The sequence below is a fragment of the Protopterus annectens genome, chromosome 8.part0 (assembly GCF_019279795.1).
Source record: "Protopterus annectens isolate FY-2018-M chromosome 8.part0, PAN1.0, whole genome shotgun sequence".
NCBI classification, from domain to species: Eukaryota; Metazoa; Chordata; order Ceratodontiformes; family Protopteridae; genus Protopterus; species Protopterus annectens.
This window is the reverse complement of record NC_056741.1, coordinates 1,762,756,182-1,762,770,668: the sequence shown is the minus strand read 5'-3', so window position 1 is coordinate 1,762,770,668 and position 14,487 is coordinate 1,762,756,182. Positions and strand designations below refer to the sequence as shown.

Sequence of the window (14,487 nt, the reverse complement as noted above, 5' to 3'; positions counted from 1 at the left end):
AGAACATGAGAAGTTTGAAAGTGTTACATTGTGTTGCCTAATGGTTAAGGTATTTACTTTATAAACACAAGGTGCAGGGTTTGAGTCTCACAAGGGATAATTGGCTAGGCTTACAATGGCCGTTAGTCTAGTACTAACCTATGTAATTATTCATTCATTTGGGTTGCAAGCAACTATCTTAGGTGTAGACATTCATACAAATGTCTGTAACTGATAGTCAGATGAGTTTTTTGTGTGTGCATGTTTATGTATTTATCCATTATGAACCTTCTGTGTTCTGATGAGCAGAAAGGACAAAGGACTGCAGAAAAATCCAATGCATTTTGTGCAAAATTTGAAAGAGTTTATGGGCAATATTTTAGACTGTTGGCAACACAGTTTTACGATGTTGCTATAACTACATCTATGTATTGTATAGAACTAAAATAATCAAAATAATTTTCTTTTTCTGTGGAAGGTAGTTATCAGATTGAAAATGGTACAGATGGACAAGAACATTTCAGGATGTGTTTGACTTGCTTAGAAATGCTTGATGCTCTGGTTCAGTTCCAGGTTAACATATTTCCTGTGTTCTTTTTTTATTTAAATGCAGAATAAAAGAAGCATTCCACAATCATGTCTGTGGCAAATTAAAATATACAAACACATTAATTCAATTAACTATACTATAGTATGATTTGTGCATGTAAGAAACCAAGAAAGCAAGCATGTGCATCTTTCCACAGTGCAGGAAGTATACATTTTTCTGGTACAGCTATATAGGTATGCAGTTGTTAGCACCACAAGGGTCCTAATTATGTGATTTCCACTTGCCAGGAGATCAAATCTGCACATTCATGTCCCTATCCATTAGGACATTCATTTACATATAATATAAATTTTGAGTGTTATGATTTTTGACAGACTAATATGATTTTTTATGGCACCCTGCTGTGATATTGAAATTTGAGATGTTGACAGGTGTGACTGGCAACCAGTAGTTAACATTTTGGTTGGCAAAGATATTTGGGCATTTATTTAACCAAAAATTCAAAACATAGCAAATGCATGTACTGCTGTTGGTTTAGAAGAACTTAACAAATGGCTGTAGTTAGAAATTAAATTCACTGGTTTCCAAAACTAACTGTCATACAAAGCTTTATTAAGACATATCAGTGATTACATAACTTTGATAATACATTTCCTGTTGTAGATAATTATTTGTTATGTACTTCAATGAGTCTAAAACAAAACAGCAATATAAGTACTAACTCTGTTAACAACTAATAATATTATACACCATATATTTTGATTTATTTACTATTTTATTCATCAGGAAAGTGGGCTGATGTGGATCACAACTAATGTAAATTATTAACCTGGGTAATTATACATAAAATGTCAGAAAAAGCAGTATACAAAACATTTGAGTATTAATCCAGTTGGTACTGATGCTATAAAGAAAAAAACATTGTATGCCACGAGTACCTCATTTTCTGTCATGGGTATTATTTGTTAATCTTAATATTTCTTCAATGAACATTTCCATGCGTTGTCTTAAGTGAGCATGCCAGCTATACAACAGCTAAGTTCTTGAAAGTAGGACTTGGCCAAAAACTAGTTTGTTGATGGAAATTGTTGTTGTTGCCAGGGATTTACCCCTGTTCATTTTGACTTGAGCAGAAACAATTTAAGCTTTTCATTGTATGTGAAAGGCTCAGACAGAATTTAACTAGTTTTATGTGATTTCTGTTAGAAAGCAGATTATATCCACAGTTCGTTATTCTAATATTTAAACAACAAACTAATAATAAAATACATTTTTGTTTGAGAATGACACTCTTTCTCTGCAGATTTTTTTTTGTTTGTTTTAACTGTTCATTCTTCTTTTCAGTCCCACTTTAAAGGGATACAGTGACTGTACTACCCCAAACTTGGATGTGAAGTTGGGTGCTGTGGATCTTTCAAGCCAGTAGAATTCAAAGTGCTTCAGTAAAGCTGTAAAGAAGAGGAAAATCTCCATTCGAGCCAAGTTTTCACCTAAACAGACCCTTGGACCTTTAACAGAACAAGCACAGAATTATGTCATAAAAAGTATGCCATGCTGATAAGAACCTGAAAAATAAATTAAGGATGAGAAAAATGACTTAGAAAACTTGATAGCCATTCAAAACAGCTCTATTGTAATCACACTTATCACAAAGCCCCCCACCCCTTTTTCAGCAGTGATCCTGGGATCCTTTAAAAACATATTCTGCAGAATGTAATGCATTTACAGTTGAGCGCATCATACTGAAATTAAACATTCATTATCTTCTAGGCAGTCACATATATTTTGCTAATTACAGAATAATACATTGTCATATGAACAAAATCTGAATATTTGAACAGTGTGGTTGTAAAGGAAATGTGCAAGGGGTAAAAATGTTTCCACATCAAAAAAAGAAAAACAAAGAAAGAAAAAGAAAAAAATGAAATAAAAGAAAAATTGCTGCAATTTCCTGTCCAGTTCTATTCAGTTTATGAGCAGAATGGAAACTTTGTTACCATTGCATTCACTTGTTTTTATAATTTCTTTTGTATTCAAACTAAACTTTAATGTACTCCTTATGAGTCAAATGCTTATCTTCCCTCAATGTGCTTTTTTTACTATATATCATATTCCTGCCCCTGTCATATCTCCTTCTTCCCCTGTTTATACAAAATATTACAGCCCTCACATTTGTATTATACCCATCTCTTTTTCTGCTTTCTTTCACATTTTGTGGCACTTTTGCTCATACCTGTCGCTTTCCTGCTTTCTTTCACATTCTGTGTGCTATCTTTAATCCATGACTTTCTACCAACTAACCTTGGTGACCCCGCCATTATCCTCTGAACCCATCCCCACACTTCTTTGTTTGAGATTTTTTTGAGATTTCGTTTACCATTCCTTTGCTATTTCCTTCCGAATCTCTACCCCTAGTAAGAGCACCATGCCCATTCTTTCTCTTCAAAACCATTCATATCCATCAACTTTTCCCTAAAGAGTTATAATACCAATCTGTTTGAAACCTCCTTTCCAAAACCTGTCTAGATCTTTTGCATTCTCTTGCAGTTCTCTTGTGCCACTTTACAACTTCATCACATAAGCAAATTCCCTGATTTCCGCCCTTGTAGTGCAAAAACAAAACTGGATCCAATTCTACCTCTTCCCGCAGTCATTTTGGGATCCTATGTCACATATATAACAGCATGAAATACAAACCATATGCCCATTGATAGACCACTTACCCATCATAGATACTTCTTGCCACATATTCTCTTTAATATATGACTTACTTTCTTGCTGCCATCATTTTGTAAGCTTCTCTGTTCCTCACATCTCTTTTCTGATCCCAGGTCTTTATAAATATGTCCTATTCTTCCTTTCATACTGGACTCAGCCATTGGTCTTTAATAACAGGTTTCTTTCTCATTTCTTTTTTCCTTTCCTCTTCTCTCTTCCTTCTTCATATCCTGCACACTGGTAGTCATATGTAAAAAAACAGTTACCCCCATTTTCCAAACTGTACTTCTTCTACACTTTCCTGAAACTCTTAATTTCCTCACTTCTTTCAGATCTCACACATTCTCTTTTCCTTTTTCCTCTACATATACTACATCCTAGCATCCACAATGTTGAAAAGCAGCCAGTCCCCCTATTTCCAAGTGTATTTTTTCAATCTATGTGCGCAACTCTTGATACCATTATCTGTCCTCAGCTCCTACAGGTTTTCATGGAATTTTAACTCTCTGGGGGTTTCATGAAAGCCTACATGATAATTTTTACTGTGTGTGCTTCACAGCATGATGCGTACACTGCTGTGGCAAGTTTCAGATTCATTAAACTCTGTGTAGTGGTGTGCTCTCATGCGCAAACAAGGAAGCTTTTGTGCCATGCAAATGTCAGCATAAGTACGTGAATTTTATGCTAATGAAGCCAACCAACATGGTAGAGCAATCCAACAAGCTGTAAGCAAACTGTGTAGACTCTATGTTTCTGTTGTTCGTGTATTCGGAAATGTTTCGAATATAGCCACGGAAAGGAGTCTACCCAGAAATAAGAGCAATCAAAAGCTCTTAAAATTTGTACAGAACTGACCTAAACATGTAATACCACACATATTATAACATAATTACACACTGTGTATGCTAGATATCAGAGTTACAAAATAAAAAAAACATTTTTAAGTGCCATGAAATAAATGCACCTTTGATCTCCTACCCCCAAACAAAAATATAATTGAATGATTGTACGCAATACAGGCTGCTAAAATGTTTAAACATCCTGAAAAAGAGTATTATATTGCACTGCAAGCATATGTAGTATGCAGCAGATATATGGGCAAAGTAATAGCCTCCCTTGTGTTTACGACACTGTGTTCCTGTGCCATTTCTCTGTTGACAAGGTTACTAACTGTATAGATTCCAGGATGTCAGCATGGTGAAGATACAAATTAGATAAAAACTCATTGGGATTACTGAATCCCAAAAAAGAGTAACCCTGTAGGATTTTCACTTCATGTAGGTACTTCCACAGTGTTTTTGTTTTCAGTGGATGTCAACAGTGAGTGATGGCATCAGGGTGTGTGTCAGGTTACACTTTCAAAGTTGTACAGGTAAGTCTGTGGGGGGTGAAAGTGCACGGCAGCTGTGCATAAATCACAGGTTGTGTATCATCCTTGGAATTTTTTTGTAAAATGTGTCTTGTCTGTCTTTTTCAAATAAGTTTGTAGATTTTTTTATTTCCTCATTTAGGCGATGATGAGCATAGTGCACCCATGAGAAAGGGAGGAATGAATGGCAGCTTTTGTTTTGCTTGTCATGTAAATAGTTACATGGTACCACATGTATATATAGAGTAGAGTGCAGATGGTCCTGGGCTCAAGTACAGGGTAGGCAGCCTTTCCTTTTTATACTCAATGTTTGGGCAATATCACTGGAACAGAGGAACGTAATTACAATTTTGCCATTTATGCATAGCTGCACGGGGGTTAGCTGAGACACACCTAGAGCACTGATGAGCAAGCAACAGGTGTGTGTAATAGATGCTTATTACAGTATAAGCAGGTGAATTCCATTTTCATTAATTAATCCAACGCTGTACAGCTATTCAACATGGTATAAAGCATCCCTGTAACCTGCATTCTTGTTTTTCCTAAATATTTCAATACCACTGGAGTACACAAGTTATATTTTAACACATTGTTAGGGGCTGCCGCAGCTTTGATATGCTTACATGTTAAAAGATCGAACGTTTGAAATATCGAACTGCATATGGTCGAGACCATATGGTCGATGTTTCAAAACATCAATCTTTTAACATGTCTAAAAGTAAGAAATTAGTTAGAAGATTATAATGAAGGGGGGCAAGTCCCCCTGCGCCCCCCCCACACCTCCCTACTTAAATATACCAACTCCAAGATCGCGCTACACTGAGAATACAGCACAGAATGGGAAGTTTTCCTATTCCTTGTTGTAGCGCGATCTCGGAGTTGGTATATTTAAGTGGGAGGGTGCAGGGGCATTTGCCCCCCTGCATTACAGTCTTCTAACTAAATTCTTTCTTTTACTTTTAGACATGTTAAAAGATCGATGTTTTGAAACATTGACCATCTGGTCTTGACCATATGCAGTTCGATGTTTCAAAAGTTCGATCTTTTAACATGTAACCCTTTGATACATATTTATGTGCTACAGGCTGAAGTCAATGCTGCTGGTGCTAATGACAATAGGTCTAGGCCAAGAGGGAGAACAGTGTTCAGGCCCAGGGTAACCTATCAGATGCTACATGACCTGGAGATTATAGAGCACTACAGGCTGGACAGGGACACCTTACATGAACTCGGTAAACTCTGCCACCCTCAACTCAGAGCCATAACTAATAGAAGGGAACCCATTCCAGTGGAAAGTAAGGTATATATAGCCCTTAGAATATTACCTACAGGTACTTTTCAAAGACCATCTGGGGATATAATGTGTCACAGGCATCAGTATCCAGGATCCTCCACCAATTCTTGGATGCTATGCTCATACATGCCAGTGAGCACATATGTTTTCCCCATAGTTCTGAGGAGAGGGTTAGCAATATGTAACAGTCCTGCTCTGTAGCGCACTATCCTGAAGTACTGGGTGACATAGAATGCACTCATGTACACATCAAGATACCACTTGGTGAGTAGGGCAGAATCTACATGAACCAGAAGGGATACCACTCCATCAACTGCCAATACGTGTGCAATGCCCAGGGAATAATTTTGAATGTGTGTGTTGGCAACCTTGGCAGCTATCATGACTCCCATACCGGGCACACATCACAGCTGTATCAGATGTTTGCTAGGGGTGACATCCCAGAGGGACATTTACTGGAAGATGCTGGCTATGCACTGGAACTATGGATGATGACACCCATCAGAACTGCACACACACCCATTGAAGAATGCTATAATGAAGCACACACTCAAACCAGAAACATCACAGAGTGTGTGTTTGAAATCACAGTTACGGTAGTTAGATACATTCTGGTGGAGCCCTGCAGTATAATCCAGAGCCATGTGCACATGTCTTCACAGTATGTGCAGTGCTACACAATCTGATCTTGTGGAAACAGCTGCAACAGGATTAGCTAGGGGAAGGGACACACATCCCCTGACCAATGCCTAGGTCACCACAGCCACAATCAGAGAAGGGCTCAGAGGCAGATATAAACACACTCAGTATGCCCTTGATTTGGCTAAAAGACTATGCATAGCACATTCACTGACAACTTAGGTGCCTAATACATTTCTCGCACATATAGTAAAATTGATGCCTGGCAACTCACAGAATCTGTACCTCACCATGTACTGGCTGTGTACTGCCTGCATCAAACAGAGTCAGTTATGAACTGAAAATGTGTCCACTGCTGCATTTGCAAGCTAAGTCCTGAACCTAGAATGTTGTTTTTGAAAAACACTATGGCATATACCTGTATTTATTAGGTTGGAACAGTAATTAAGTAAATAGTGCTGTGGATATGTGCAAAAAGTACTTTAACATGTGACAGCAGATGGACCTTTAGTTTATTCATATGTGTCCATTAGTAAGTAATAGGCCTCAGGTTACAAAGACTCACACAGTCCTACCTCTGAAGTACACTGATGCTCACTACATAGCTTTATTTTTGCACCATACCTTTGTACTGGAAAACCCATAAAGAGAGAACTTAGACAGTAATGATACACATTGTAGTTTCTGAGTTCACAAACCTTCCCAAGATCAAACAGGCAGGAAACAGAACAAGGAGAGTAACAAGAGCAGCATATCATTGTTTATGCCCTAGCAGTAACAACTTTGTTTACTCACAAAAGAACAGGCTATGGTTGTTTGTGACATAACAGCACATGAGCTCATCCCCCCAACAACAGTGTAGTCTTTCTTGTGCCATAACATTAACTCAACAATGGTACCCCCAAAGGAGCAGTATATATGGCTATTTGTGCCATCCAACTTGGCCTTCACTTGTTGGCAAATACATGTCATAAAACTTCCAGTTAATATCCATACACATTTTAAGGCCAAGGATATTGAATGCCTTAAACACTTTAATGCCTCACAGTACTGGTCAGATAACTGATGAAGTACCACGAAACAGAGACAAGTCAAAGCTGTATATTTGAAAACAGAATCCTAACAGGTTGTGCGATCAGTAAGTGCACTATGTCCAAATATAATAAAGAGGATTAAACGTACAAGTCAAAGCTAAAGATTTAACAGCAGTGTATATTCTGATGCATTCGTTTGTGTGAACAATGACTTCAGTTGTTTGCTGTAAAGCTGTTTGTGTGGCAATGTCGGTTAATGCATGCATCATGCTTTCTGAATCTGCAGTGGTGTGAGAATTCAGTTCCTGAACTATGCAGAAATATCTGATGTGTAGTATCATTTTGTAGTGTGTAGGTCATACCTTGCTCTTGATAAATTCATGTATGTTTTCTTTTTCATTTGTTTTCCTACTTTTCTTTTTTTATTCCACTGTTTATGTGATGCTCTGCATAGTGCAAAAATAAATAACTGCAAGTTTGGCTGTGCTCATGAGTGTTGCACGAAGTGCGGCATTGCTGAAACTGGACTACCTAGGAAGCAAACAGGCAGACACAGAAGCCAGTTACATTCAGTAAATCCATTTGGCCATCAAGAAAACCTGGCTTGGAGTATAGATGGTACTTAGATACCACTAACTGTCAGACATAAACAACATGGCTCACTTTTGTGCACTGCTTACTTTTACGCAAACAGCTGTATCTCACATGCATATACTCTTAGTTAACCGTAGTGGAAATCTGCTGCCCAATGCATACCTTTCAACTGTTTAGATTTTTGCAGAATGTCCTCATTTTTGCAACACATTTTTGCCCTGCTCCTCAGTTTTCTGGCAAATCATTTGAAAATACTTGAGTGTTGAATCCAGAAAACAATGACAGACATTTAAATTTCAAAATTACTACCCTTCAAAAAATTCACATCAATGCAAAACATGTTAGTCTATCAACTGTAAAAGCTTTTAAGAGCAGTATGTAAAACATGTCCCTATGTTTGGTCATTTTTCAACCCAATATGTATGGCTTTGTCCAGATTTCTTGCTATAAAAGGTTGAGAGGTACGGCCCAATGTGCTATGGAAATGTATATGCTGTCTGATTTCAGTCCATGCGTTGGCCACACACCCTCAAGCATTACAACCCTGGAATCTCAGTGTATTTTTTTCCACGCATATATCAACCACACAACAAAGTGTAATTTATAATATTGTGTGCTCCCTCATGAACAATGCCAGTTGGTGATGCTCACAACCTTGCTCTGCCAAACTCAAACATCCAAATATGCTCTGTAAGGGTACTTGTGTTGTTATACAGCTAGGCTTCTAAGCAACCTAGTGCTATTAGCCTTATATGACACTATGAATCTATGTGCCTATGCAGGCCTCCCAAGCTGTTGTTACTCACATGGCCTGCTGATGTCATCTACTATAAGTTCACCTGCACTCCTATATAAGTCAGAATTGTTCCATGGTGCATTCATTAAGTACTGTGTTCTGTAGTCTGTGTACCTAGATAATAGACAGGGGTTCTGTTCTCACTTCAGTTAACTCTGTATGTATGTGTGTGTGTGTGTGTGGGTGTGTGTGTGTGTCTAGTTAGCAGAATAGACGTGCTATCCTATAGTTACTTCTACAGTGGCATGGCTGGTCATATTTTTGATAGCTGCTCATCCTTATACATTCATTCCATACTGGCCTCCCAAGCTGTTGTCTCTCACAGGGCCTGCTGATGTCATCTACTGTAAATTCACCTGCACTCCTGTATAAGCTAGACTTGTACTGTGGCACGTTAGTTAAGAACTGTGTTCTGCAGTCTGTCTACTTAGATAGTTAGGGGTTTTGATCTCACTGCAGCCAACTGGGTGTATGTGACTCCAGGCAGCAAAGTATATGTGGTATCCTACAGTTACCTCTCCAATGGCATGGCTGTTCATTTTTTGATAACTGCTCATCCCTACACATTCATTCCATACCTGCCTCTCAAGCTGCTGTCTTTCACAGGGCCTACTGATGCCATCTACTATAAGTCCACCTGCAAACCTATATTACTCAGACTTGTGCCACAGCTAGTGTGTTAAGTTCAGTATTCTATAGTCTGTCTACTCAGATAAGTAGGGGTTTTAATCTCACTGTTGTTGACTGTGTGCATATGTGTGTGTGTGTGTGTGTGTGTGTGTGTGTGTGTGTGTGTGTGTGTGTGTGTGTGTGTGTGTGTGTGTGTGTGTGTGTGTGTGTGTGTGAGCTGTAACTTGAAATTGCACAGAGCATTTTACACAGCAGATGGGGCACATGTCTTGTCCTCAACAGACACTGCTGATGTTATCAGCTATAAAGGGTTGTCTGACACACTACAAGTCAGACCTGTGCCGTGTCATATGTGTTATGTTTAGTGTTCTGTAGTCTGTGTACCTAGATAGGAGGGGTTCAATTCTCACTGCAGTCAACTCTGTGTGTGTGTGTGTGTGTGTGTGTGTGTGTGTGTGTGTGTGTGTGTGTGTGTGTGTGTGTGTGTGTGTGTGAGAATGAGCTATAATTTGATATTACAGACAGCATTTTAGACCAGCAGGTGGGACACTGTTACTCCCACATGCTCAACAGACAATGCTGATGTCATCAGCTATATCAGATCATTGTAAATGCAGGTATCTTACCAGGGCATGATTAGACAGTGGCCTGGATGTCAGACAGACATCACATCATGTGAAACAAGACAGATTATAATGACGTGTTGTAATCTGTACACATACATCATGGCATGGTTTGTAGGCTCTGTGTTAGGCTGATGAGAAAACCCTGTGCCGTGTACTGCAGATGCATGTTTCTAATGAGCTACATGCAATGGAGAGCATGATACTGTACTGCTCTGATGAGATTATACTACACTGCTGTCATGCAGTCCAGAGATCTGAATGTGATGACCTGGGTTATGATGTGCACCATATGCTTTTACCGGATAATCATTAAAGAGAACAGTTAGAAAACAATGAGACACATTGCAGTTGTTAACTTCACAACCCTTACAAGAGAATGACTATAAAGTAGTGAAATGATGATACTATGTACTGTACAACTTGACAAGGCAAATATAATTCACAGGTACAATTATCATTTAAACAACACAAATGCAGATATACTTAGTAATAATGTAGCTAAGCAACCTGTGCATCAGACACAAAGCTTTAGTTTCCCAGAATCCTAAAGAGAAAAATCAGAGATATGGCACAGTTATCATCACCTGCACAGGGTTTTGGGAGGGGGCAGGAGGCCTAGGCTGACAACAAAGGTTGTTGAGTGTATGTGGGTAAGATCGGGGAAGCAGACGGACTGAAACATGTAACTGTTGTGTATGTGTCTGTAGGGGTCCTCCATGTGAAAGTGGTATATAACAGTGTGCATGAACACAACTAAGCTCAGTGCTAGCTCTACATCTTTGTATTGTGGATAGGTGTGAGCTGTGCATGGCAGAGATATCAGTTCATCATTGTCTCCCCTGATCACAAGACCTGGTTCTGCCAGGAGATGTACTGGCACCTCCATGCCCAAGGTCAGATGCAATGCTACTACTTGAATGACTGTTGTTTGCTGGACATGCTCCCTTCACAGGAATGCCCTGTACCATGAACTCATGGCCTGTCACATCTGGGTGTTGACAGCACACTGCCTTATGGAGCAGGGGAAGTACTGCCACTCCAGAAATGTGATTGGGTATGGTCACATTGGTTAGAAGCAGATGGTGAGGCTGATCTATGCCCACATGGATGATGTCCGCCTCCCAGCAGACATGTCATCACAGACACTGCACAGTCAAAGATATAAACCCATCATTCCATCACAGACACTCCATGTTCCAACGTTTCATTCAACTGATCCACTGAATTGGCTACACAGTGGAGCCAGTCATAGATGTCAGACTGTGCCACATCTAGAACCCTGAGTATTTGTCTGAAGCACCTTTCAGAACATGCCTGTGCCTCCATGATCGCCCTAAACATCTGTTGAGTAACACGGGAAGAGACATCTGCAACAGGTGGAGGAGGGACAGCAGGCCTCCTCCAAGCACCCCTATCAACCCTCCTGCATGACACTTCGCCAACACTTTGGCTATGGACAGATTCAACAGGGACTGAAGTCACAGAAGCCACAATCCTCTGATCAATGTCCTCCTCTTCAACCTGTCCAATATCTCTGCCCTCAGTGAACTGAGTAGATGTAGGTTTACTAGCTGTGTCCAGAGAAAATTAAGCAGGTTGCTGGATGACAACCTCTGTGCCAGATTCAGCCTCTGCACCCCCCACAACTGTGCCTCATTTTGGCCACCTTCATCACCAGAGTGCCCACGCTCCCATTGTCACTCTCACCTGTGATAAAAAGGAGAAACACAGGAATGCATTAATGCCTGCACTACTATGCTGCAATGTATGCTAAAAAAGTGCACTGCTATCACTATTACAGATAGCACAGGTGTACATACAACAGGCCTGAGAGGACACATTATGAGATATCTTAAAATATATCTACAGTACTGACATAAATGTATTAGGCTTACCATCTGCAGGTGGCCTGGGTCTCTGTATTCCTGATGGTCCTGAAATAAGTAAAAGTAGAGGTAATGGAAACATCATCACATCTAACAGTAAAACAGGGGGTAATACATTTTCACCTCTATATCTGCAGTACCTCAAATGTCAACAAGAACATGGCTGACAACTTCAGATTAAGTCTGTAACTGTAGCAATCCTAAATCCAGACACCCAACAAACAACTGACACAGACAGATATGTTATTGAAATTATTATACTATATCACAGTCTTCTAATTATCATCTAACCAAACATACCTGGAAGCTCTTATTGGGATGCAGACGTTTTACCCACTTCCAGAACATACAGTGTCATGGAGCTGTCCTGCGTGGCAAAGTTCACCAGGAATTCCTCAGTGGCAGTGAGAGGGGGTTCTGCTGCAGGACCTCCACCTGTGACTTAATGATTGCATACCACTGCAGCTGCCCACCTGTGTGCAGCAGTTACCATGTCTGTGGCTCTGTGATGCACCTGCTCATACGTGTGACTGAGTCATCCAGTGGTGTTAATGTTTGCCACTAATTCATCCCAGAGGGCTGTGCTGTCAGCCATATTGGCCCATCCCCTGGACATCAGCACAGCAGCTTGTTGCCTTAAGGCATCATTTATCAGATTCTCTGCACCTGTAAATAGGGGCTTACAATGAGCAGACATATTGTGTTCTACAAAACAAAAGAATGATAATACATATGCCAATCACATGACTACAAATGAACTGTTTACAGATAAGGCAGTAAAAAAAAGGCTGCCAGTAGCCCCCTTCTGCCCCAGATAAACATGAAATATTCTGCATATTTCAAAAAAATAACAAGACAGATGATACAATACAAGGATATGTGCCATAGCAGTAAGTAAAATTTGCTCACCCACCAAAATAGCAGTACAGTCTAGTTAGTGCCCTAGCACTAATTCATCTTTGTTCCCTCTTCCCAGACAAAATGACAGGCTAAGGACCCATTGTGCTAACAAAACATCTTTGAAATGTTAAAAGTGCTTCCAAAGGATCTGTCCATGTAACATGTGGACATGTTTATAACACACAGCATTCCCTTTTCAGGTATTCTCAATGTTATGTACCTCTTTGAAATGGCTTGACAACCAAGGCCATGTCATCATTACACTTCTTAACAATAAGTGTGAATGCCATTACTTCACATTTATTCTTAACTAAATTCCAGCATAAGCATTATGTAGGTAACAAAATGGGAACATACCTGCTGGAGTACAATACTCCTCTGTAGAGATATACTGTGAAGAAATATGGTTGTCTTGGTGAGTTCAACAATGTACTAACTCTCCTCAATATCAGTTTGACTAGATACACGTTTGCCTTTTTATAATGTAGTCCATTATTAATGGATTGCATCTGCCTTAGTCTGTGCTCCAGAGATGCTAATTGCTGCATAAGCAGGTGAATTGCATGCTAATCATCCAATCTTGTGATGCTATTCAACAAGATATAAAGCATCCATGCAGACTCCATGCTGGTTTTTCCTAGGGATGTCAACCAGATTATTTATCTGTCATTGTTTAAGTTTGAAAGAAATGACACTATTTCATTGCTTGCAGAAAAGAAATTATGTAGTGATGCATTGATTAATACAGACAAATCAATTTCAGTTACAAATAGATCTCTACTAGAGGACACAAATGCAGTTTTGTCAGGATTTAAAGGGTCAAAGATTACAGAAGATAACAGTTCAAAGTGTAACAGCTCTATACCAGGTATGGATGTGTCATCAAAGTTACATGTTGTTTTAGATGTCAGTAACAAGAGTTTACGGAAACATAAAAATGTTACAGATTGTACAATAGTGCACAAAGATGACATTTGTAACAATTTTCATATAGTAGATTGTGCAAATGTGCAGAATTTGATTAAAGATAAAATAAATTCCATTTGAGCTGACACAGCCGAAGTGCTCAGAAAGACATAATGGGAATGGCCAGTAAGAAAAAAAAAAAGTAACAGTATGCATGAACCATTCTGGAAACACATATTGTGTAGGGTATAGCAGAAATGACAGTTAAGTTAATTCACAGAATAAAGGGTTTACAATTACATATCTTTCAAATATTTTGTGTGTGTGTGTGTGTGTGTTTGTTTCATAGATGTTAAGACATTTGTATTATGGTAGTAAGCTGTTGCAATGCATAAATAACATCTTGATACAGATAGAGACAAAAAAACATTCACATATATTAAAAGATGTTTTGCTACCTTACAGAATGTAAAATTTAAAGTCAATGCTACATTTCAGATGTGATAGTACAGTCAAAAGTTCAGATCCCATGCAAGAAAAGAGTGCACCATAAATATTATGTGTTA

The 14,487-nt window shown here is 39.1% G+C and overlaps 1 protein-coding gene across 2 annotated transcripts in view; it reads right to left on the bottom strand.

The window, feature by feature from the left end:
- Nucleotides 1-1,117: 1,117 nt before the first annotated feature.
- Nucleotides 1,118-14,487, bottom strand: part of LOC122809624 (cytochrome P450 2J6-like) — a 673,826-nt gene continuing 660,456 nt past the window's right edge. The window contains exon 9 of one of the 2 annotated variants that reach the window (XM_044081257.1): nt 1,118-2,037. In XM_044081257.1, coding sequence (XP_043937192.1) covers nt 1,850-2,037 — 188 coding nt within the window. In that variant the 3' untranslated portion in view covers nt 1,118-1,849. The other variant, XM_044081258.1, reaches the window with a different exon arrangement.